This window comes from Lasioglossum baleicum, chromosome 10, assembly GCF_051020765.1.
Source record: "Lasioglossum baleicum chromosome 10, iyLasBale1, whole genome shotgun sequence".
NCBI lineage: Eukaryota > Metazoa > Arthropoda > Insecta > Hymenoptera > Halictidae > Lasioglossum > Lasioglossum baleicum.
The window spans coordinates 6,859,333-6,882,147 of record NC_134938.1 but is presented as its reverse complement, the minus strand read 5'-3'; the positions used below and the strand labels follow the sequence as shown (position 1 = coordinate 6,882,147).

At 42.9% G+C, this 22,815-nt stretch overlaps 1 protein-coding gene across 3 annotated transcripts in view; it reads right to left on the bottom strand.

Moving 5' to 3' along the window:
• Nlg-4 (neuroligin 4) overlaps positions 1 to 22,815 on the bottom strand; it is a 511,553-nt gene that overhangs the window by 93,572 nt on the left and 395,166 nt on the right. For all 3 annotated transcript variants that reach the window (XM_076431568.1, XM_076431570.1, XM_076431569.1), the window contains exon 9: positions 5,452 to 5,603. In XM_076431568.1, the coding sequence (XP_076287683.1) occupies positions 5,452 to 5,603 (152 nt within the window). The remainder of the gene's footprint in view (positions 1 to 5,451; positions 5,604 to 22,815) is intronic.

Sequence of the window (22,815 nt, the reverse complement as noted above, 5' to 3'; positions counted from 1 at the left end):
TTGTGTAGTGCGTTTAGTAGGGTTGATGCTTTGAAACACCAAAGCGGCGGGAGAAAATTTTCATTTGAAATGCAATCACAATTGAATATATGTAAAGGCACCGAACTTATTTGTACACCCAATACAATAATATTATTATTATTATTATTTATTATGCACGGACCGAGGTCCATTTACAATAGAATAAAGACTTACAATAGAATAAAGACTTAACATAAATTACTAAGAAAGGACATGCATAAAAGAAAAAAAAAACTATTGGTATAAAGGTACTGATATTATGAGTTAATCCTGCGTAATTTTTTTTTGAAAGTTTGTAACGACCCATTAAAATAGTCAATACTATTATATAGAGTGTTGGAATTCGCAATAATTCGATTTATAGGATTTGTTAATCCATATGTGGATTTGCATTTACGTGTTTGAAAACCTGCTCGAGATCTCAAAGCACGTTCAGGTGTGTAAAAATTGATTTGCATAAGGAGAGAGGTACAATCTATATGGTTATTAATTAAATTAAAAATAAAGCTCTGGTCGGATACTCTTCTGCGAGCAGACAATGTTTCCAGGTTGACTATGGTTAATATTGTGGAGTAATCGTGATCAAAGATTGACATAGGATTATTAATCTTATGAGAACAAAACCTGAGAAATTTATGCTGCACTCTCTCTAGCATGATTTCATAATTTAAGCTATTTAATATTTGAAAGTTGTTTCCACAGCTTGTTTAGGTGGACCTGTAGTGAAAATTGGAGAAATACATTTCGTAGAAAATGTGTCTTTCTTATCGGAGAAAAAGAAGCCGTGGTCCGAAATACACAGGGTGTCCCAGAAGGTTCGAGGAGAAATGAAAGAGGTGATTTCGATGAGGACGAGACAAATCGAGGGAATATCCGGGCGCGAACGTCCTCGCGAAAAACGATCCGGCGGTTGGAGATCGAGATTGGCCGCGGTTTCGGTGGACTATGGGTCACGAAGCTCGTAGAACTGCGGGATTGTCCAGCGGAAACTGTTCGAAGCTGCGGATATCGCCTCTAAGTATCGAGCGGCAACTAATCGCGTAGCTGGAGCACGCTCGTCCGCACGTTTCCCATGGCAAGAAGACGGTACAATAACAAGTAATTTCGGTTGCGAGTTTAGATACAGCCACGTACACGAAGATATTACGTGATACCGGGTACACGGTCCCTGTCTACGATCCGCCCCTACGTGACACCGTGCAACGGGAAACCGGAAACCGTTTGCGGCGAATAATTCATTCGGCCAGTTTGCTTTCGCGGAAAGCCGAGCAATATCGATAGCTCGTTACCATGTGACCATTAAAGCAAACACGCGAGAAGGAAAGTATGCAAGCGGAATCACAGCGGTGCGGGTCCAAATCCTGAAGCATCATTCATTCGCTCTCATCATTCATTGCCAATCGAAAACTGATCTTTTGTCAGATTACTTGAAAAATCGTGAAAAGTGTTACGTGGGACACCCTGTATATGCATATATTTTAGTAGCTAATTATTTTAATGATTTATATTGAGAATATTATTTCATATTTTAGTAATTTACGATATAATTTTATTTATTTCGCGGCGCCCGGTTTGGGAAGCACTGACTTAATTCTTTACTTAAAGTAAAAAAAAACCACAGCATATTCTTCTGGCACTAAATAAACAAAATAAATTATTTCATGGGAATATCGGTCGGAGGACTGTCTCCTACGGAGACAGAAAAAACGTGTAGAAAAACGTGGATTTTATTGGAAAAAATAATGTGGCAAACTATTCACGGATGGACGAGGGAGATCAACAAATTCGATGGGGTCGCTGCTGTTTTCCCGTTTTTCCCCGGTGTGGAAAAAGTTATTCTTGCAGAGATTTTCGCTGCGTAAAATATCACTGCGGGCTTCATCGATATTCCATTTGCAACGTTCAGCGTCACGTTCACGGGCGCAGACGGTCGAGGCGAGAAGGATCAGTACCGGTACGTTGGCACGATCGTGTCGCGGTGGAAGGACCATATTCGAAGCGGGTCCTTTACGAGGAAGTAGTCCAATTTTCCTATAATCCGTGGCAGCCCCGTCCCTGTGGGACCGCCGACGGTCTAGTCCAACGTCGAAGACGAAAACTCCGCGCTATCGTCTTTGCCTTCGGTTTACCGGAATCCCCGGGATTCGGTAATAATACATGAACACCCCGGAAACCGTACCCACTCGAAGAAGGAATTGAAATTTTGATTACCTTCGCCATCTGTATTCCTGATGGTCGTTTAATGTAAATTGGATATCTTGAGCCGAGAGCTAAGCACGCGGTTATCTACATCGATCCGTGATCTTTGTATTTGATTACACCAGCCGCCGAGTAGATCGCATTTCTTAGGCCGTAGAACGTCTCCCCGGTTAGATAATATGTTGGTTTAGCGTGGATATTCAGTCGGCGAATGTTCAGAACTCCGGAGCTTTGGAATTTCAGGACAACCACTCGGAAGCTTAAGACCGCAGAGCTTCGGGAAGTTCAAGGCTGCTTTGGGTAGTTCAGGATTCCACAGATACGGAAGCTTAGAGGCGCAGCTTTGAAAATTCTGGGCCCTCAGCTTTTCAAGCTCTGTGGTTTAAGCTCGGACCCTCAGAAGCACAGACGTTTCAATATACCTGATCGGGATGTTCGATTTCTGGGATTAGGCCTTTGAACTTTAAGCGGAAGTTCAAGACCCCTACGAAGTTCGAGAGTTGGTAGCAAAAAGGAAATGAAAGTGCTCACGCCTGGGGTCTTTTCTGCCGCCATTTTCTTATAGGTTCTGTTCCATACTGACAAAAGTGCTGTGTACAAAATAAATATCTGAGAATACGCAGGACGAGTTAATAATAATAATAATAATAATAATAATAAGAAGAAGAAGAAGAACAATTAAAGTAATCTGTTGGTTGTATTGTATAAAAAACATTTTAAACGAATTGTACGTTCAAGAATATTTTTTACACAAGAATGAGATTAAAATCGAACAACAATATTTTTGTCCACACAATGTCTCGTTGTAACGCGTTTCGGAAAAAAAACTCTGACCGCGTAAACGCGCGTTTGATGGCCGGATAAATTTGTCGTTTACGTTAATGAATATTTCATATATTTTTCTGCCACCCCCTCTGCCGATTTTTCGAATATTCATCGGGTCGCGTTGCGCTATTTTTTTCTTTCTCTTTAGCCGGCTCAACGGACCGAATAAATTTCGTATCGGTCCGGGGAGATTCGGGGTTCGATAATTAATAAAACATAATTCATCTGTGAAAATGCGATGTCGGAAATATATTGTAGATGGAAAGGGATACACGGAGAGCTGCGGGAAGCCATTGATAAAATTTCCCGGGGAAATTGTTTCCGTGAAAACGGTGTTCGATGTTCACCCGCGAGTTTCAATATATCGCGAAAACTCCTTTTTGTTTTAAAGCAGGAGCTTACAACGACAAAGTTGTAAGAATGGTGTCGGATCGGCCCGACACTCGTTCCAGAATGAAAAGAACAAGAATAGAAAAGCGGAAACTGCTTTTTCTTAAAAGTAAGTGGTACATGTTTCGTTATAAAAGTGACATGCTTGATTTTATTTAGACTTCGTGCGGCTCCTATTATAATACGTGCTCTACTAAAGATATTTATAGAATGAAAATTCTTATAAAATCATTTTTATTATTTCAATAATTGTAATATAATAAAAGAATTGATGAATGCACATGTTTAAAAAATGGATGGATGAACATATTGAACATGTTTAAAAAATTGATGGATGAACAATGAACATGTTTAAAAAATTGATGGATGAACAATGAACATGTTTAAAAATTGATGGAAGAACATGTCCAAAAAATGATGGACGAACATGTTTAAAAAAAATTGATGGATGAACATGTCCAAAAAATGATGGATGAACATGTTTAAAAAATTGATGGATGAACATGTCCAAATAATGATGGATGAACATGTTGAAAAAATTGATGAATGAACATGTTTAACAATGAATGACAAAGTCGTTCGAGAATTAAAAGAACAAAGATGGAGAAGCGAAGACAGGAAGACCTAGACATGACGAAGAGATAAAGCTATTAGTCATAAGCGGTTTTCCAATTTCTATGACAACGGCTGTCTCCGTAGAACAGGGCGATCTGACAGGAAAGGATATGCGTTTCGATGTTGCATGCGCAATCCTGACCGACGTAGTAGTATCTTATCGTCGCCGAGATAAACCGTATCAGTGTCGCCGTCTCGTTGGCCACGAATCCATTCTTCGCGGGTTCGCGGCGTCCCGTGAATTTCAATTTTCGTCGGAGAGCGCCCAGTAAACCAATCCGTTCCCCTTTGAATCAACAAGAACGGCGACGGCGCGCGGCGTCGCGAGCCGGTGCACCACTTGCGCGGAATCAATTTGCGAACCGCGAGAATGCGGACGCGACAGAGATAAAAAGAGTGTGAGAGAGACAGGAGGGTGAAGGGGGTCGGGATACGTGGAAAGGGAAAAAAGCGAGAACCACAGAAAGGTCTAATTTTCCATATTCATGAACGGAACACGCTGCACGAAGAGAAGAGACCGCAGAGATCGAACCACCGGGTACGGCCGCCGGACACAGAAACAGAGGAGGCGGATTAGAGCGAAAATATTTTCCGAATCCGGCCGGGGCAACTCCGCCCGACCGTAAAATGGTCGAGCTGAATTTCTGATCGAGCCAACCTACGCGTATTCAAATCTACGGATTAACGTAGCCCCGGGGAAAGAAGCGACACGCTGGATCGTTCATACGAGGGGATCGAATTTCGAGGGTGAGCACCGGGAATGACTGAATACCAAAGATTTTCAAAGAATTCCGTTCCACCGAGCAGACGATTCAAAGAATCTGGGTTACGCAGCTGGGGGTGCCACACCTGCCAGAAAAATTATTATACAGGGTGTACAAAAGTATGCCACGACTACAAAAAGTCGCACAATTGACCTTGACCCTTTTTTCAAGGTCAAACTTTTTTTTCCAATGCTTTCTGTAGTACTCATCGCGGGGAACAAACGTCTCATAGGAACTGTAGGTTTCGAGGCAACCGTTCTCTCAAAAAAAACATCTTTAAATGATCTGCGAAAGCAGAGCCTTCGAGCTTTAAAACGAGTCCAAATTTATCGTTGTACTATTTTTATCAACGAAATTGTCACAGTGAAAATTCCTCGTAAATCGGAAGGTTATTGTCGAAGTAGTTTTTGGATCCAGTGCATAAACGGACTGGTCATGTTAGGAGTCCCACGAGTGTCTGTTCTGCTTTGTAAAACGTGCCTAAGATAGCCGCGAACCGCCTACTCGTTTAGAGGAACGCCGTTAAGGAAGACGTAGAGCATCCTTCAATAACCAGTCTAAGATCCAGAAAGAAAGGAGGACCAGTAAGAGGAGCGAGGAGCACTCCAACAGCCGATCAAGATCGTCCTCTACTCACCCAGTTCTGACGAAGTTCGCGAAGTACTGCACGATGCTCTCCGAGAGTGCCACTTCAGACTTGGTATAGTTCCTCGGGAAGTGGCCGAAACCTTCCACCAGCGGCGCACCGAAAACGAAGGGCAATTCCTCGCCGTGTACCGAGCCCATCTTCTGAAATCAACAAACACGCGAACCGGTTAACTTACCACGTCTACTTGTTGACGTAATGGCCAAAGTAAATTCTTCAACAGCCAGCAGTAAAAGTGGCTAGCACGTGTTGCCTTTCAAGAATCACAGGATTCAATGTATTGTACGTAAAGTGCAATTCAATAGACATCAAGTGACTCCCACTAATATTGGGACACTATCAACCCCGCTACCACTTTCTTTACTGCTACTGTGATTGCTCTTCAGCCCCAAAAATGTCACAGAGGGGAAAAGAAAATTTGTATAACTTTTTAACCCTTATACGATCCTCAGGGTAAAAATTCACCCATTTACCATTTTCACATACTGTAAAATCATTGATCCCTTTATGTCTGTGTTGTGAGATGTATTTCTTTAAAATGTGACGTTACAAATGGAACATAATTTGTTGATTTCACGTGTAGAGCAAACATGGGTGAATTAATATTCTAGTCTGTTTTATGCAATTATTCTTGAGGAGCGTATAAGGGTTAAATATTGGATCGTACGACTCGGATTTTTTTTGTTGAGAAGTCAGATCAAGTTTTGATAAAATTGTAAAAATACTGAAAATACTGAAAGTTGTTTTGTACAACTTATTTATGTGACCCTAATTATAATGTGTCATATTGTAATAATATTTGGAGCTTGCAATTGGTCAGAATTGCAGAGGAAATAATTTTTCACAAATGTTTCATGTGTCTCTGTTGTATTTGCGGATTGAACAGGTTCCATATGGATCACTTCCCCCCGGTAGAAGCAACTATTGATACTCTTTTGACGACCAACAGTTTTTCCCGAACTTGGAAGATTCCCGAAGTTGTTCGAGATTCCATCGCGTGGAAGTGAAAGATAGGATCGCCATCAATGTGAGTCCCGTCACTTTTCCCCGGTCACGTAATTACTGCGACGACGGAGGAATTCATGAGATAGTAATGCGTCGCTTAGCAGTCGCCTCCAGGGATTTACGAAACGGCATCCTCTAGGAGCGGAGTTGGCCGCAGCCTCGATCACGATGGACACGTCAGGTGCGCGTAATTCAATTTCTTCGGGGTCCGAGACCTTTCGACCGGAATTAGCACGTTGGCTCGCTTGTTACAAGATGAAACGGCGACACCGGTTTAATATCGGAACGTCACAATGTTTCAAATTTTCCTTGGTCGCTTTCGACGGCACAGAAAAATTTGTTTCGGAATTAATTTACAGTTAACTTTTCTATGTAATTTTAGTTACTTTTTTTCTTGGCACGAAAACGAAGTACTTCTTTTAAAAATTGGCGAAATTGCACATTTCAGAAATTTCATCCTTTTCAAGGTTCCACGCTTTGAAAAAAGAGTCGACTCTTTTAAGTACACGAGACCGCCTCCTTAACGCGTTTCGGTGGCCCGTCTGGTTATTTATTGACCTCTTCCACTGGGAAACGAGAGTTCACAGAGTTTCGAGTCAGTGCCTCGAAGCCGGTTGATATCCGAGTCCGCGTTAATGATGTTTGGAGACGTAAACGTGTCCCGGAGTTTATCGAGCAAAGTTTTTAATGCGAACTTCTACTCTTTTGGAGAGTAAGAGGGGAGGGGGAGTTGGATTTCTACTTACTTTTCTGTTAACTTGTTTAAGACTGCCACGGTAAGGCAAGTTACTTTGTATGTGTGTCGTTGAAGATTTAGAGGCACAAGAGGCGAACCTTAGAACTATTGTGAATATTCGTTGCAATAATGGAAATCCGGAGGAAATTAAATGGAGGAAAAGTTCAATTAACATTGGAGTTAAGAAAGTTTGCCAATTTCAAAAATTGTACAGTCTACGAAGGGTTATTGGAAAGTCATTTACAACTTGTTGAAAGATGTGGATAATTATGGTACAGAAAATGTGCGACGGTTTCTGCACGGGGAGAGCGTGTTGTTTTGCACGGTGCATCAAACTCTTGCCTAGCATCAGGAGGAACTGTTCGCGAAGTTATAGTTGTAATTAATTTTAGAAACTCCAGACATGTAAGAACATTGTACGACCGAAACTGAAACGGAAACCTGCGTTTACAGTGGCGCATACCGCGTGTCTTAACAACTGTGCAAAACAACATGTACAGGGTGTGAGAAAGTATATCTTGACAAAACGGACAGTTTTTCTACAATTTACAATTTTAATAACCACGCGCGAAATTTAGATCGACACCTCTTAACGGAAGATCCCTTAGGCGGGAAGTTCTTCCGTAAAAGTTTCACTTCGATTTGTTAACCTGAACTCTTTGCTTCTAATGGGTTCCGAATCGAATCAAAATCTCACGGCTGGCATTGCTCTCAGTTCTCCGTCCCGAGGGCGACACTTCCCTCGAATCGCAAAGAAGCGTAAAAATTGCCCCTCGAGCCGGTCCTTCGGTGATATCCCCGGGGCCCTGAACCCTTTTTGCAACTCAGATGTCACTTGATTAATTTAAAGTACGTCTCGGAGCGGCGCGACTCCATTCCCGCCGCTTTTCATTCGCTTGTTCCACTGGATCTTTCTCGCGCACTGGGTTGCAAAAAGTTCGATAACAAAAAGTCAAACTTTACGAAATTTTGGTCAGAAATCCTTCGGACTCTAAACTATGTTATGCCGTGCATAAGTCTTGCTGGAAATGGAGAAAGATGCTAGTTTTCTTCGTTTAAATGTGGATAGGAGTTAAACCTAAATATCGTTAGTTGAGTTCGTGTGTGATTGCAAACAATCAATGACATACCTGAGTTTGCGCTCTTTTCAGTTTCTCTCAATCCAGTATTGGCTTTTCACGTATTCCACGATATGAATATTTTTTAATTAATTCCCCTTATTTTACGGAAACCGCCCACTGTACGCCGATCCATCCTTCCTCCCTTTTTTCATATGAGGTCCAATATTTACCCTTCTCGAATTTGTAACATCGCCTCAATTCGCGGGAATTGTAATTCTTTGCTTTCAGCCAGCTTATATATTCGCTATCACTTATATTCGCTTTTCGCGCGGAATAAACGCACCCTACCGAATATAAATCTATTTTCAGAATTGTACCGGACCGTAGTTGGAAAATATCGACTGCCCGGGGGTATTTCGCTCCGCCATACCTCGGCATCGTATCGCCGATATATTTGTTCCAGCAGCCTCGAGAAAATAAACGGGAACATTAAAAGAAGTCTTTTCGTGAACGAACGTGCCCAGGCGGCGTATTCATAATGCCGCTGTGAATTTCTATCAACCAGCCAGATCAATTAATTTCCACCGCGATGCGAACGGGTTTCAATTGAAATCCACGTTTATTGGTTTACCTCTTTTCTTTTCAAGCATTTTTTTTTCACAGTTCGCAATGTTTTCCGGTGGAAAATCTACCCCCGCGTCTCGCGGTAATTAAAAGCCGATTCTTCTTTTGAATGCCTGCTTTTTTTACCCATTTTTAGTAATTTCCTTCAAAAGAGCTATTAAACTTTTTGCATCGGAAATTTCAACACACGTTTATTCTGGAATAAGAATAATCGAAATTGCTAATTGTTCCACTTCTCCACTCAAGAACAGTGCCAAGCCGAATAGGATTCACCGGAAGAGAGAGAGAGAGCGACTAGAATTATTTTGTCAAATAATTAATTTCGGCAACGTCCGAGCCTGGCCTGTCATCATTAAAAGCGATCGCGAGACCTTAAAACAGCGAGGAGCGCGTCGGATTAAGTTCCATTTCCTCGAGAAAATTGCTTTCCCGTCGGTAGCTGGGTTTCAATCCTACTCTCGTGCCCTTTAGAAAATAGTTCCTCCGTTGTAAGTGGAGTTTACAGGGGCGAGGGATCCGGTACCGAGGAGAAAGAGAGATAGGTCACAGTTTCTGGTTCGCACGAATCAGTTGGCATTTCGGTTATGGATGCTCTCGAGAACACCATCCCGAAGTTCCCGTTCCCAGGAACGTGTTCTCGTCCCATCCCCCTTTGAAGTAGTTCCTTCCAGTGCGCGGCGGCGCGGTGCGGTGGATTCTTTTGCCAGAAGAACCGAGCAGAAGTTCCGCGTCCAGATACGGTTTTCTGATTGCGATAGAGTAAATAAGTAGCAGGGAAGAAATTACTTCATGCTATTAGGCAGCCCGCGGAGAAAAAGTTGCCGCGTTTTTGTTCCCCAACGGAACTTACAGTTCCGCGGAAGTTTCGCGCGCACCGTGGAAAACTTTCCTGCCACGGAACAGTTTACGATCCGCCGGCTTTTTTGCGAGATTACAGGTATAAACAAACCGGGGTCTGGCTACGCTACACCAGCGCACACGCTGATCGCGAGACATTGCGAACTGGCACGGTCCTCTAAACTCGTCTTTGGATTGCCTGCCTGAAACTTCGTTATTTAGAGATTTTTTTGCAGATACTGGCGTTTGCTAATAGCTGTCGCAACTGATACAGAGTTTTCACCCGAGGATACCAGAAATTTTTAACTTTTGTAAACGTAATCCTGCAGATTTTAACGAGAAAATGCCGAATATCTATGTTTCAAACTGAGGAGCCCACTGGTTCAAAAGTTACGAGTGTTTAAAGTTCGGCGATTTTTGCCGTTTCTGACCTAGGTGGCAGCACGAGCAAGCGGTGAAGTCGATAACGTAGATTTTCTGTTTGTCTGATTACGTATTGTCAAGTTCCACTTCGAGCTTGCAAATTCGGCCAACTTTATCTTATTAGCTCCCTTAATTACACACCACGTACGAAACTGGTCGAGTATCTATTCTATTGCAAGCTCGCATATGCTCGTCCACCTGCACAACTAATTGGACAGGTATACTGCCAGCAAAGCTGCCCGGTTTATTTATAGCTTAAAGCTTGGCAATCCGAAGTTAGTGTAGGGGCATTTCTCGGTCATATCCGCGTGTAATTGAACTTGAAGGTGATTCGTCGAACCGGAATGGAGGGACAAACAGAAACACGGTCGAAGTTCGGCCAAGAAAGGGACAGGGAAACACGCCGGTGGTAGAAATGCTCTTAGTCGAATCCAAAACACGATTCACCAAGGAGAAACCGTTGTCGAGAATTTGTCACTGTCCTGGTCGCCACGGGGCTTTATCAAAGTTGTTTCGGCAACTGGTTTCCGTCATTGTCGGGCAGCACGGTTAACGGAGAATGCGCGGCTGTTCTTGATCCCATTAATTTCATTTGGAAACATATCGGCGCACGTTTGCGGCTCGAAACAATTCGAGGAGCCGGTGATCGATCGGATTTTCTTCCATGGTCTATTAGTATCGAGTGGCACGGACAGAGGATCGTTTGTTTCGGCGCGTCACAGTCATATTCTTGTGTCGAAGGAATCGAGAGCAGCTCAACATTATCTGCTAGGTTGTTGCTGCTGTACAGAACAGAAACTTCGGGTAAACTTTAGTTTACCGGACTCAAAATTATTACCTTACTCCTACGAATTATGATGTATTTGGTACATAATCCAGTAGATTTGTAGCCGGCGCGGATGTAGATCGAAGTTTCGACCCTCTAGGATCAATAGTTGAGGAGTTATGGTCGCTTAAAGTTGAGCATTTTTGGCAGGTAAGGACGCCACCATATTGGTTTGTAGTGGCGACCGCGAGCCGCCTACCTTGCCCCCCCCCACCCTCGACCTAATCCTAACCAACTCATTAAGCGGCGTGCGACCGTCACTACAAACCAATATGGCGGCGCCCTTACCTGCCAAAAAACTGAAAATATGCTCAACTTTAAACGACCATAGCTTCTCAACTATTGATCCTAGAGATTCGAAACTTCACTCGGTACAGATCTACTGGATTACATACCAAATACAACATAATTCATAGGAGAAAGGCACAAATTTTGAGTCCGGTAAAGTAAGGAGCAGCAGCCGTAACTTTAAAATAAATTTTAATATAAAGGGACGCTTTTTACTTGCTCATTTTTAAATTAAAATTGAGGGATAATATTAATATTCGGCATTTTTGAGGTAACTTATCAGCTTATTCAATAAACCTATGAATATACATTTTAATTTTTACAAAAGTGGGCTGTCGCTCCCTAACTTACCCTAAAAGGGATGAGAGTTTCGTTGAATTCGGGAAGACGAGCAAACCGAGGATCGCTCGGATAATTAATCAGAAATCAGAAACTGTGGAAGGCGGTTGTCAGCGGGCCAGTTTGAACGAAGAGGGCCGATCGCATATTAATGGTTGGGTTAGAACAAGATTGACGGAATATTAACTGGCCGTTGACAGTTAATCTCCAGCGAATAGCGTAGCGGTCTAGATTTCGCGGGATGGGCTGACCTGACCCATCCCTTCGTCGTTCGACCAAGGTGGCCTTAGCCGAACCTCCTCAGGAAGCGTAATAGGAACCCTAAACCCAGTCGCTGGGTAAACACACTCTGTTCGTGTACACGTTATGTATGTGGACTGCAATAATCGGTCGTCGGAGCACTACGCCGACGTGATTCTGCTGCGTGCTTGCACCGGCGTATTGCTCCGAAGGCATTTAACAACGGGATCCGTTCCCCAGCCCCTGTTCCGCAGTCGAATAAATCAACCCCGTCATACTTCCTCGAGTCACGTGCTCCCTGATTCCTTGGGAAAGGCGGACGTGTGAGGATTTCAGTCAACTATAGTGGTCACCTGTAAATTATTTCTCTGAGCCTGATTGTACCCGAGCACCCTGTATAATTGATAAACAGACTGCGGATCTTTATGAAAAATAAACAATGTTTGCAGTGATTGCAAGACACAGGAGCCAAATAAAAATTTCATTCTTCTTTTGATTATCTTGTTAAGGCGAAACTAATACACTGATGGCCTCAAATCTTTTTAATATCTCCACTGTTTTAAATTGTACGTACCCATTTTTGTCATAAATGCATCAAATCCGCAGTCTATTGATAAATGTGTATTTTACACGGCTTGCACAATATTGAAACGGGAATAGCTCAGAGAAGAAGAAATAAACGAATCTATACTAAGGAACCAGATCGGACGCGCGATACATTCGAAATCACGGATTACTTCGACAAAGTCCTGCTGCATTTATAAAAGGAGCCTGATTATGCCTGAGATTTGCGGATAGCGCCGATACCTCGGCTTTTTTCCTAAAAAGCTGGATCACGTTCCTGAGTGGATCGAAGAGCGAATGGCTCGACGAGGACGCTGCGAGATTACCCAAATGAAAAGTGGATAGCCGAGACTGTGGCGGTAATGATATGAAAAGTCAAACATTCTTTAGAATACTCGGGCGACGATCCACTTATTATGCAGCCGGACAATAACTTATATCTTCTCTCTGTACTCCCTTAGATCTGGTTCTCGCAGCTCGTGCCATCTTTTATATTCAAAAATCAAAATTATTTATTTATGGTTTTCGCTTGGTCATCGTATTTGTTTCGCTTTTCTGATTCAAACAACTCCAAACACGATGTAATTGCAATCATAACTACCTGTGTAGCAAGCGAGTAACAGTTACGGTGGAGGTATACGAATTCTACACTTCGCTTGTTGCACGAATAATAATGATCGTAACTATATCGTGTTTGGAGTCATTTTACTAGTAAAAACGAGACGAGAATACGACGATAAAGATTTCCATCAAAAGTTGCAATCTAGTGTGGGGTAATATATAAGAATTGTTTTATTTCATTGCTCGAGAACGAACGGGCCAGCATGAAAATGCTAGAAGCGCCCGTACGCAAATACTGCTTTGTCATTTTGCGTGATTCGCACACGATAGGCGGTGTCGCATAATTGTTTGATGAAAGTTACGCTGTAAGCAAGCAAGTTCGCAGTAGGAAGACCTTCAGTTAATGCCGCGATACGAAGGGAAAGGAGCTTTACAGTGTTTCGCAACCGTCTTCGTAACTGCGGCAAGTTTAGGAACTGCAACGCTGCAAGGACAACCGATACCCGTTGTTCGCCGCTGTTCGCCGAATGTTTTAGCGATCTGTACAAGCTTTCGTTGCGACGTTAACGCCTTGATAATTATTAGAACAAAGTTCGCGAAGAGGCAACCCTCGCGGCTAGATGCTCGTACGAGCGGTGAAACCGACGCAGTTACGCAACCGATGCGCGCCGAGTTACAAGAAGATTTATTAAATAGTAAAACATTAAAAAGGAACATTGTTTTTTCACTGGAAAGAATGTGGCGCCTCTTCTATAACAGTTACGGAGAGAATACCTTCATTTTCAGTTGCAATGTGAAAGTATTCTTTTCACCGAAGATTTAGCGATCGTTTGATTTTGATCGGTAGGATACGATCACGGACATAAAGGTTCGAGATTATGAGCCATTCGGTTCGAGAGGCGCACAATGTTTACCGCTGGTCGAAGGTTGGGGCAATCGTACGGCTTTCTGATGTATCTGCTATTATTTCATCGTGTCTTTTACTCCACTTCCACGACCCTTAACCGCGCCGAGGGTCAGTAAACAAGAGGGTTTTATCGGCGAACGGAATCCACGAAACCGTCCAACGTAGACGTGCGCCGACTACGCGACCCCGCAGTTTTATTACGCGGTCAAAGCGATTTTAAATCACCCCCGGGACGTCCCCGTGTCCCTGAAAGGTTTCGCCGTCTTCGGCCCCGGTAATATAAGAGCCTTACCTCCGGCTCGGAATTAGGGTCACGATGCTCACGAGACTTGCGAGCCATTAATAATACCGTTACCGTGGATTTTACCCGCGACTATTTGCCCCACGGAACAAAGGAACAATCTGTTCTCGCTGTGTGCACACCTCTTTTTTTTTTCTTTATGTACAAGCTGTACCAATTAACGGACACTAGAAACGCAAACGCGTCCGCAGGATTTGAGGGGATTCTCTGATACAGTGCGTAATTTTTTAACCCGCTGACGTTCATCATTTCCCAGGGGGAATTGTTCCACACAATTTTAGAGAACCGTCAATGATATGTTTCGAATCTTCCTTACTATGGAAAATTTATTTCGAGGTAGCTTCGTGTTCTTTTTTCAAAATGGAATGCTATAGCTTTATTTTGATAATATGAAAGTATTAAAGAAACAAGTTTAATAATTGTAAATGAAAAAATTGGTTCCCGGTCGTTTTAACGTAAAGACAGCGTTAATAATGCACAGAATTTACGTAATCCCAACAGGAACCGCTAACTAAAAGCGCAAGTCATCAAATCCGGTCCGACGAGCGGAAAAAAGAAATGATCGGTGCTGAAATTATACTCGCCGGCGCAATCTGGCGCTCTAGTCCAGGTACAAAGTCTACGAAAAATTAATAATGAAAGTTAATTCAGCCGGGGAAAGGAGACGCTCGAAGCAACATCAAAGCGGGCTGGAGAAGCAAATTGGAAATTAATTCAACGACTTATCGTCTTCGGGGCCCATTGATTCATCATTTTCCGTCTACTTTCGTAGTCAGCGGACCGTGTAATCTTTCGTTATTTAATTCCGCCCATTAAAGCGCCATTAATTTCCGCGAAAGAAGAACCCGTCGAATATGTCACCGCCCCTCTCCTCACTCTATCGTTCACTCGGCGCACAGTGGTCGATAAGTACGAAAACTGGGACAAAATGTTTCTTCCATTCGTGACCTTGTATGACCTTGAAGATCGCTGTGTCCTATACGAATTAATTCTTTTTGGCGCACGCTTTCACATTATGTAAAACATAGTATTCCATTTAAAAAATTGAAGGTCACCTTCTCATCCTAAAAAAAAGTTTCAGACATCATTAGAATGCTTGGAAATACATTTATAAATAATATTAAATGTTCGAGACACATCGATTTTTGTCCCAGTTTCTCGAAAAATAGACCACCGCGTGGATCTAATGTTTCACAGACCTTCGAGAGCGACGATATCGATTTCCATCGCTTTGATTCGTCGAAAAGTCCCCGACTGGTGCAACTTCTACAAAGGTACTCGCGTTACCTTGAATCCTCAGGTGAACCGAAACTCCGTCCGCGTCTTCTGCTTCAGCGAGTCGTGTTATCCTTGCGGAAACCAGCCTTTAACGCGTCAAAGACGATGCCTGAATCATAGTTTCCTTCTGTGTGTCCACCGATATGTGGCTCTTCAGATATTATTTTATACAACATAAAAGTTGTCTGCGTCGATTGCAAGAAACGAGAACCCAGTCGAGTATTCTTTAATGATTGTCATAATAATAAATTAGTTCAAGAGCTGACAGTAGTTCGAGTCAACGATAAGTGCTGTACCTAAAACAGTGCATTACTCTTTCGTATTCAAAAATGAATCCACGGTTTTTCTATTAAATTTAAACAACTCTCGCCTAAGTTGAGTAATTTTAAACTATATTTCTGTAATATATATATAGCATATCATGTAAAAAAAAACATGGTGCCCTGTTTGCCGTAGCAGTTTTGTTATACGCTCGCAGTAGTTCGAGTCGACGATAAATCAGACCGTGCTGGCTGGTACGTGTCCGGGGCTGGTGAAAATGTCGAAAATAACGGGCAATAGAAACGATGCCCCCGTGTCGAGTTTCACAAGGCTTCGAGGTAATGCCCGTGAAGAAGCCGGGGACAGATTCGGCCGGCGTTTCCGGATTTTCGCGAAATTGGGAGCGTTTCGCGTGGCCGCTGAAAAAAAGCTCGACAGGGACGAGCCAGGCCCGCCACTCCGCGTCCGGGCTTTTCCATTTAAATTTAAATTGGCGCCGTTGGGAGCGCGGGTCAGCGCACCCGTACAATGCGGAGGAAAATGTCGTTGCCGGGAGGAGGAAGAAAATGCCGGAAAAATTGGCACTCTCTCTCTGTAAGATCACTGCTGCGAATATCTTTCACGGTCAATCGGGACGGCGCGCAATGTTTCACAGCGGCTCACGCCGGTATAATTTAAAACAGTAAAAACATTAGACGAATTTGAAAATACAGCTATATGATATTTTCATACATCTAAACATATTAAGAAACAAAGCGAACTTCTATTTGACTCGAGTTTTTTGCAATTCTTCTTTCCTGCGTATTCTTTGTACAACGAAAGTTAAGTTTGATCTTCATCTTCGGAGTTCAAGGTCATTTGAAGGTCATGTATGATAGTGAGCGCATATTTGAATGTATCTTTATATGAGCCACGCGATGCAACACGAGAGTGTAGAGTTATTTAAAAATATTGGGTTGTGTAATAACTTTCCGTGTTTTTTGTATTTTATTTTTTTCCCGCAATTTTGGGTTTTGTTAGGTAAAGTATATATATATATGCATACGCAAGTCTTTTCGTTGCTCTACAAACCTATCCTGCTTCTATTTGACGAATTAATTAATTTTAATCAATCATCAGGCTTTTTCAATGGAAGTTCCTGGAGGCAGAAAAATTCATTTTCGACATCTCACTCAAGTTGTGTGGCACCCAAGCTCCAAGTTTTTGAGTGAAGCCCGTGGAGTGAAGTGATAGACCATCGCTAACCATCTTCACTCCATGCGCTTTACTCAAAAACTTGGAGCTTGGGTGGCACACAACATTAGTGAGATGTCGAATATGAATTTTTCTGCCTCTTGGAACTTTCATTGAAAAAAAGCCTGAAAATTTATTAAAATTAATTAGACTATAGAGAATATAGAACAAGAGAAAGACTTGCGAGTGCATATATACATATATACTTTACCCAATAAAACACAAAATTGCGCAAAAAAACTAAAATACAAAAAACGCGGGAATTGATTAGACAACCCAATAAAAGAACACATAAAAAATTGTTTGCTTTGTCAAAATTAAAGATGATACATGTCACGATATATTTTTCGAAAGCTTTACTTTGGCAATTAACGAATGGTCGGATTTATTGTCGGGACACACCGACAGTTTCGATTCAAGGATGCTCGGTGTACAAACCGTTCTTACGACTTAGAACGTAGCCGCGTTTAGAAAGCAATTCCCAGTGCGAGCGGCATGACTTCTTGCGCCGGAATGCATTAGGAAGTAATTGCACCGTTAAACGGTCTAATTCTAAAGGTTGTTTTAGATCTGGCGCGGGCTTTCCGCGGGGCCAGAAACGCGTAAGTCTTTCCTGCTGACGCGGAGCACCCTCACGCGAAAGCGTTTAATTAAACGCGCCGAGGTAACGCCGACGGAATTGCCCTCAGAATTCTCGATTATTATTCGGCAGACGCTTAAATGCAAACAGTTGATTCTAATTTTCAAATGCGCACCCGGCCCTACTAGTTTCGCCTGAGAAGGACCTGGCCAACCCTGCATACCCTTAAAATGTTCGTTCACGGTATAAATACATGAAATAGTTTGACTGAGTGTTACTGACACTTCGCGGAACCGTATGCCACCCGTCTGACTTCTGAATGGCGCAATCTCCTGAACGTCCGACTTATCTGTGACCTAAACTACTGGATGTTACAGCGTGTACGCTGTTGCAAACTGTTTCCTCCGAAACTGGAGCGACCATCGAACCTAAATTGTTGCTATTAATCTCTTGCGCCGATTTTCCCAAAGAAATATCATTTTTAATAATATGAACCGGTTATAAAAAATTACCTATTGATATTCTTGAAATTTACAAATAATTTTTATATCTTATTGTGTATATATTGCTGAGTATTACGTTAAAGTTGATTTCTTAGTACACCGGTCTAAAATAATTTTAATAGAATAGAAAACTCGGTTATTATTATTAATATAGTCGAGTAGGGCATAGTGTTTGACATTATCTAATTTTATGCGAACATACACACCATTAGATGACGATATGTGTACGACATAGATGTTCAAATCTCCCCCTGCGAATCAGCCGAGCCAGAAACCGAAAGACCGAGGTTAATCAGAGAAACGAAGAATAATGGTTTGATCTGTCGACCTCTGACGAGTGGAGCCACTAGAGATCGTTAATTTATCGAGTTGTCGAGTGGACAAGGCCGGCCACGTGTTCCGGTGTGCACACCGGAAGAACCAAAGGTCCTCGTAAGTGGCCATTACGAGCTGTACTCTCGTTCTCGAGAGCGTATGATCGAGTCGACGGATTCGATTCCGTTGGCCAGTCGCCATGAAACACGGAACGAACTCGCGACATCCGACGTATTTAGTATTGCCTTACCTTTTGGCTACGGTCTGCCTCGTGGAATTTGATGTCGCATCTCGCTGGATAAACACATTCGGCAAATTTATCCTTCTCCGATTCTGTAGATCTTGTTTCGCGTTTATTTACGAACACGAGCATATGGTAAACAAGATCTACAAAACTCAATATTCTATTAAAAAAAAATCTATCTGCGGATGTTTATGCAATTTTCAATTTTTGTAGACTAACAACTAGACTGCGGATTTTATGCATTTATGACAAAAATGGGTGGATGTAATTTAAAACAGTTGTTACGGATAGAGGACAGATTCCGTTCGACTTTCTCACGGGAATCTCTTCAAGATCGTCTCTAGCAGGAAGCGTTCTAGATAACCTTTCGTATCATAGCTGAACCTTTTGACGAAGACAGAGCTCTGGCCCGATTTAATTGGAAGTGACAAAAAACGAGAGTCTGGCCCTAGGTGCCCTCAGATTATGAACAGAGCATTCCATTCATTGTAGGGGTATACTGGTATAAATCTTTAGGTTTTTACTCTCGGGGGATAGTATTTTTGTACACACGAATCGCGTCACGTTTAACTTGTCACTAGCTTGTTAGTGAGATCGGGCCCTTCGTATCAAAGTCAACCATATAGATCCCGCGAGTTCGGTTTAAAATCTATTAGGCATTTGTAAAGTTGCTCTGAGACCCCTCATTGCCAGTGCATCATCATAGGTAATAATACTTTCTCTCAATTCCGTCTTATTCAGTCGCGACAATTACACAATTGTAACATATCTCTATATATAAAAATGCAGTGCTGACTCATTCACTCACTCACTGATCAACGCCCAGGCTAAACCCTTGGACCTAGAAAGCTGAAATTTTGCACAGAGGTTTCCTTTATGATCTATAAAAGGGATAAGAAACGATATTTCGAAATTCAACCTCCAAGGGGATGAAAAGGTGTTGCAACGTTTGTATAAGGAATATTTTATTCGTGGTCGGATTTACTTCATACGCGGCCTTAATGCTCTTTGATATAATTAATCAAACACCTGTTTCGTCATTTTAAAAAATTGATCCCCTAAGGGGGTGAATAGGGGTTTTGAAATCTAAGATGGCGGCATGACATAAAATTAAAACTCTATAGGGTTGAATGGGGGGTTAAAAGGTTTTATGGAGAAACAATATCAATTTCCGAGGGCATTAAACGGTTTTCTGTGCGAGCGAAGCCGCGGGCAAAAGCTAGTTCTCTTATAATCAGGATATATTTGTGTTTATTTGTAAATTCGTGCAAATCACTTAACCCATTATTATTGTTCCATAATCCTAATCAAGTAATTGAACGTCCCCACATGATACAATCTTACCGCTCGGATTGTATCAATTAAATAATACTTGTTACGAGGTCCACTAACAATCCTAGCGACTGCCTGATTACGCATCAGGTTCGTTCACGCCATTCCAATTGTGCAAACAGAGATTCATCCGACCTAGTGGCTCCACAATTTCGTCCACGAAAACTATACCGTCCTAGCGGCCTCCTGATTACGTATCAGATTCGTCCGCATCCTAACAGCTCCATGATTTCGGATTAGGTTCGTGTGTGCTCTCATCCAACCTCCCAGCGGCTCCCCAATTTCGCATTGGGTGCGTCCGCGTTGTTCTACAACCTCCTAGCAGCTCCCCGGTTTCTCATCGGGTTCGTCTGCGCGACGTTCCTAGTGACTCCCCAATTTCGCATTGGGTTTCTTCACGAAGTTTCACCTTTCTAGCAGCTCCCTGATTTCGCATCAGGTTCGTTAGCGTTTGACTCCATTCCTCGAGGCTCCCTGACTTCGCGTCAGGTCCGTCCTCGCTGTCTATAATCCTAGCGGCTCCCCAATCTCGCATTGGGTTCGTCCGCGTACCTTAACTAACATATTGAGACCATATTCCCAGGATAACAACCCTTCGCCGGCCACTCGTGCTGCTCGCGGCCCTGGCTCGTAACACAGTAAAGATATTAAAACAATTTTAGAACGTCCATACGTTATTTGCAATTTATTAAAATCCTTAAAAATACAAAGAGTTTTTTATACGGTTTCAGTGTCCTGTAATTGACGAAGAATACTAATAATATAGAGTAATAACATGTTTAGGTCCAAAATAAATAAAAATTGTACTGAATTCTGTCGAATCTGATGCTCCAGCAGTTTCTGAAAATTTTTACAAACCATAAACGCATACAGATCCGCAGTCTAGTGATTAATTAAGGTTTCCAGAAGAGCGGAGTTCATTTTTGGTATCCACAGCTACTTTCAATTTCGAATTGTGACTTCGGGAATGTATTATTGATTAAAGCAAAAAGAAAAATGTCTTTTATCCTGTACGGCAGGATCTGGAACCGCTGTCTGGTTTCCAGTCGAACTGCTTATCGCTTCCGGTCGAACGAGAAGACAAAACGTCCAGGCATCCCTCGGGACGTAACCCGTCTATTATCTCAGATGAACGGGAAGGAAGGGTCGCGGGTTGGAAAGAAGTAACCGGGGAAAATGGTGTTCGTTCGCGCGCGAGTACGCCGGCCGTATTATTTGCAGATGCGCGTAACCTGTTGCTGTAAAGCGCATGCATAATCGGCCTACGGGTGCATATATTTCACAGAAACAAATTACTTCGGTGCGGCCGGGCTGTTCTCCTTCTCCCGTTACCATTCTCGCTCTCGTACTCCGCTCGCTACAAAGGTTAAGCGGCTTTGGTCCGCGTGCCTTAAAACTGGTGTGCCCGACAACCGTAAACTTTCTGATGAATACTTTATCGGCCGTACATACACCGCCGGCGGCTTTATACGCGATAACGTGCCGCGCGCCATCATGCCAGATCCACTGACCGGATGCACACGGTTCCTTGATTTTCGCGGATCAAGCCGCGCGCCGTCACCAACCAGCCGTGTCCTACTACGTTCTATGATTCCCTTTCGGACGGATTGATCGCGTGATTTCGGTAACGAACGACATCCCGGACTTTGACGCCGACGGAAAACAACTTTGCCCACCGCGCCGGCTACGCTTCTGGCAATTAGCAGTGGCTGATGAATCCGGAACTTTGCTTCCGTCTCGCCGGAGATGCGGAATTTACCACTGCGTCTGTGTGAGCGATTCCTTAGTAAGGCGATCAGACAACTTCACTCGGTACGTTCTTGGTCGGCTTTTCAATCGATGCGACGCAGCTTTATTGACCCCTGGAATCAATGCATTCAGACATCTATTTCGCAGAGTGACCTTGGATGACCTCCACAATTGTGTTTCTTTTGAAAGAAAATATCGGAATGTAAATGGAAAAAAACAGAGTTGACTTTCATACGACCTTAACGCCATTTTCTTGAAAAATGCATTTATAAAAATGTTCTTTTTACACAGTTCGGTAGATACAATAGTACCGTGCAACTTTCGTCCGAACTTCTTTCTTCATATCATTTGTTATTCCTGAGATATTTTACGAGAAGTTTGAAATTTTTCGTAGCACGAGAAAAATAGGGTCTTGCCATAATTTTTCGAATTTACGGGTTCGATAAGTTCCCTGGTCGGTCTCGCATGATATTGCCGAGCTTGAAAATCTGAATGAACGCGCACTCTGCATTGTGAGGGTGAATTACGCGCGGGCATTAGAATTTCATTTGGCTGTGAGGCCGTTTGAAATTTAATTAACTCTAAACAATGTGTCCCGCCACCGAATTAACGGTAAAAAACTGTCCCGAAGACACGGCCACCGAAGAAATTTCCGTTTGCAGAGGGCCCAGGTGCAACCAACCTCGAATTACTTTAATTAAGCAACCAAACCGAAGACGGAGTCACGGAATTCTCCATGACAAACCGTGAGAGCGAGGTAGAGAAGCTCCCTCTTTTATCTGGGAGATTCGAAGGCGCACTCGTTCTACATCAGTCATTAAAGCCGGGGATCCTTTTCAATTAGCTCGGCAAAGAAACGGTTCGTAGCTCTTGAAAGGAGCAAGGGGAAGACCTCGGAAGGAGTCAAAGGACGGAGGCAGACAGTAGTAAAATCCTCCGGTACAATCGCGTCTTGGATAGCTTTAATTAAATAATATCCCATCCCGTCTCCCAGTTCGTCTCCACGACGAGTCGCGATAATGAACTTTCACGGAGGAATGTCCTGTCATCCTGACGTCATCAATCATACAGGATGTAACGGGAGAAGTGGAACGGGAAGAACACGGCGAAACTTTCCCTCGGATTTTCACCGGAATTCCTGAAATTTC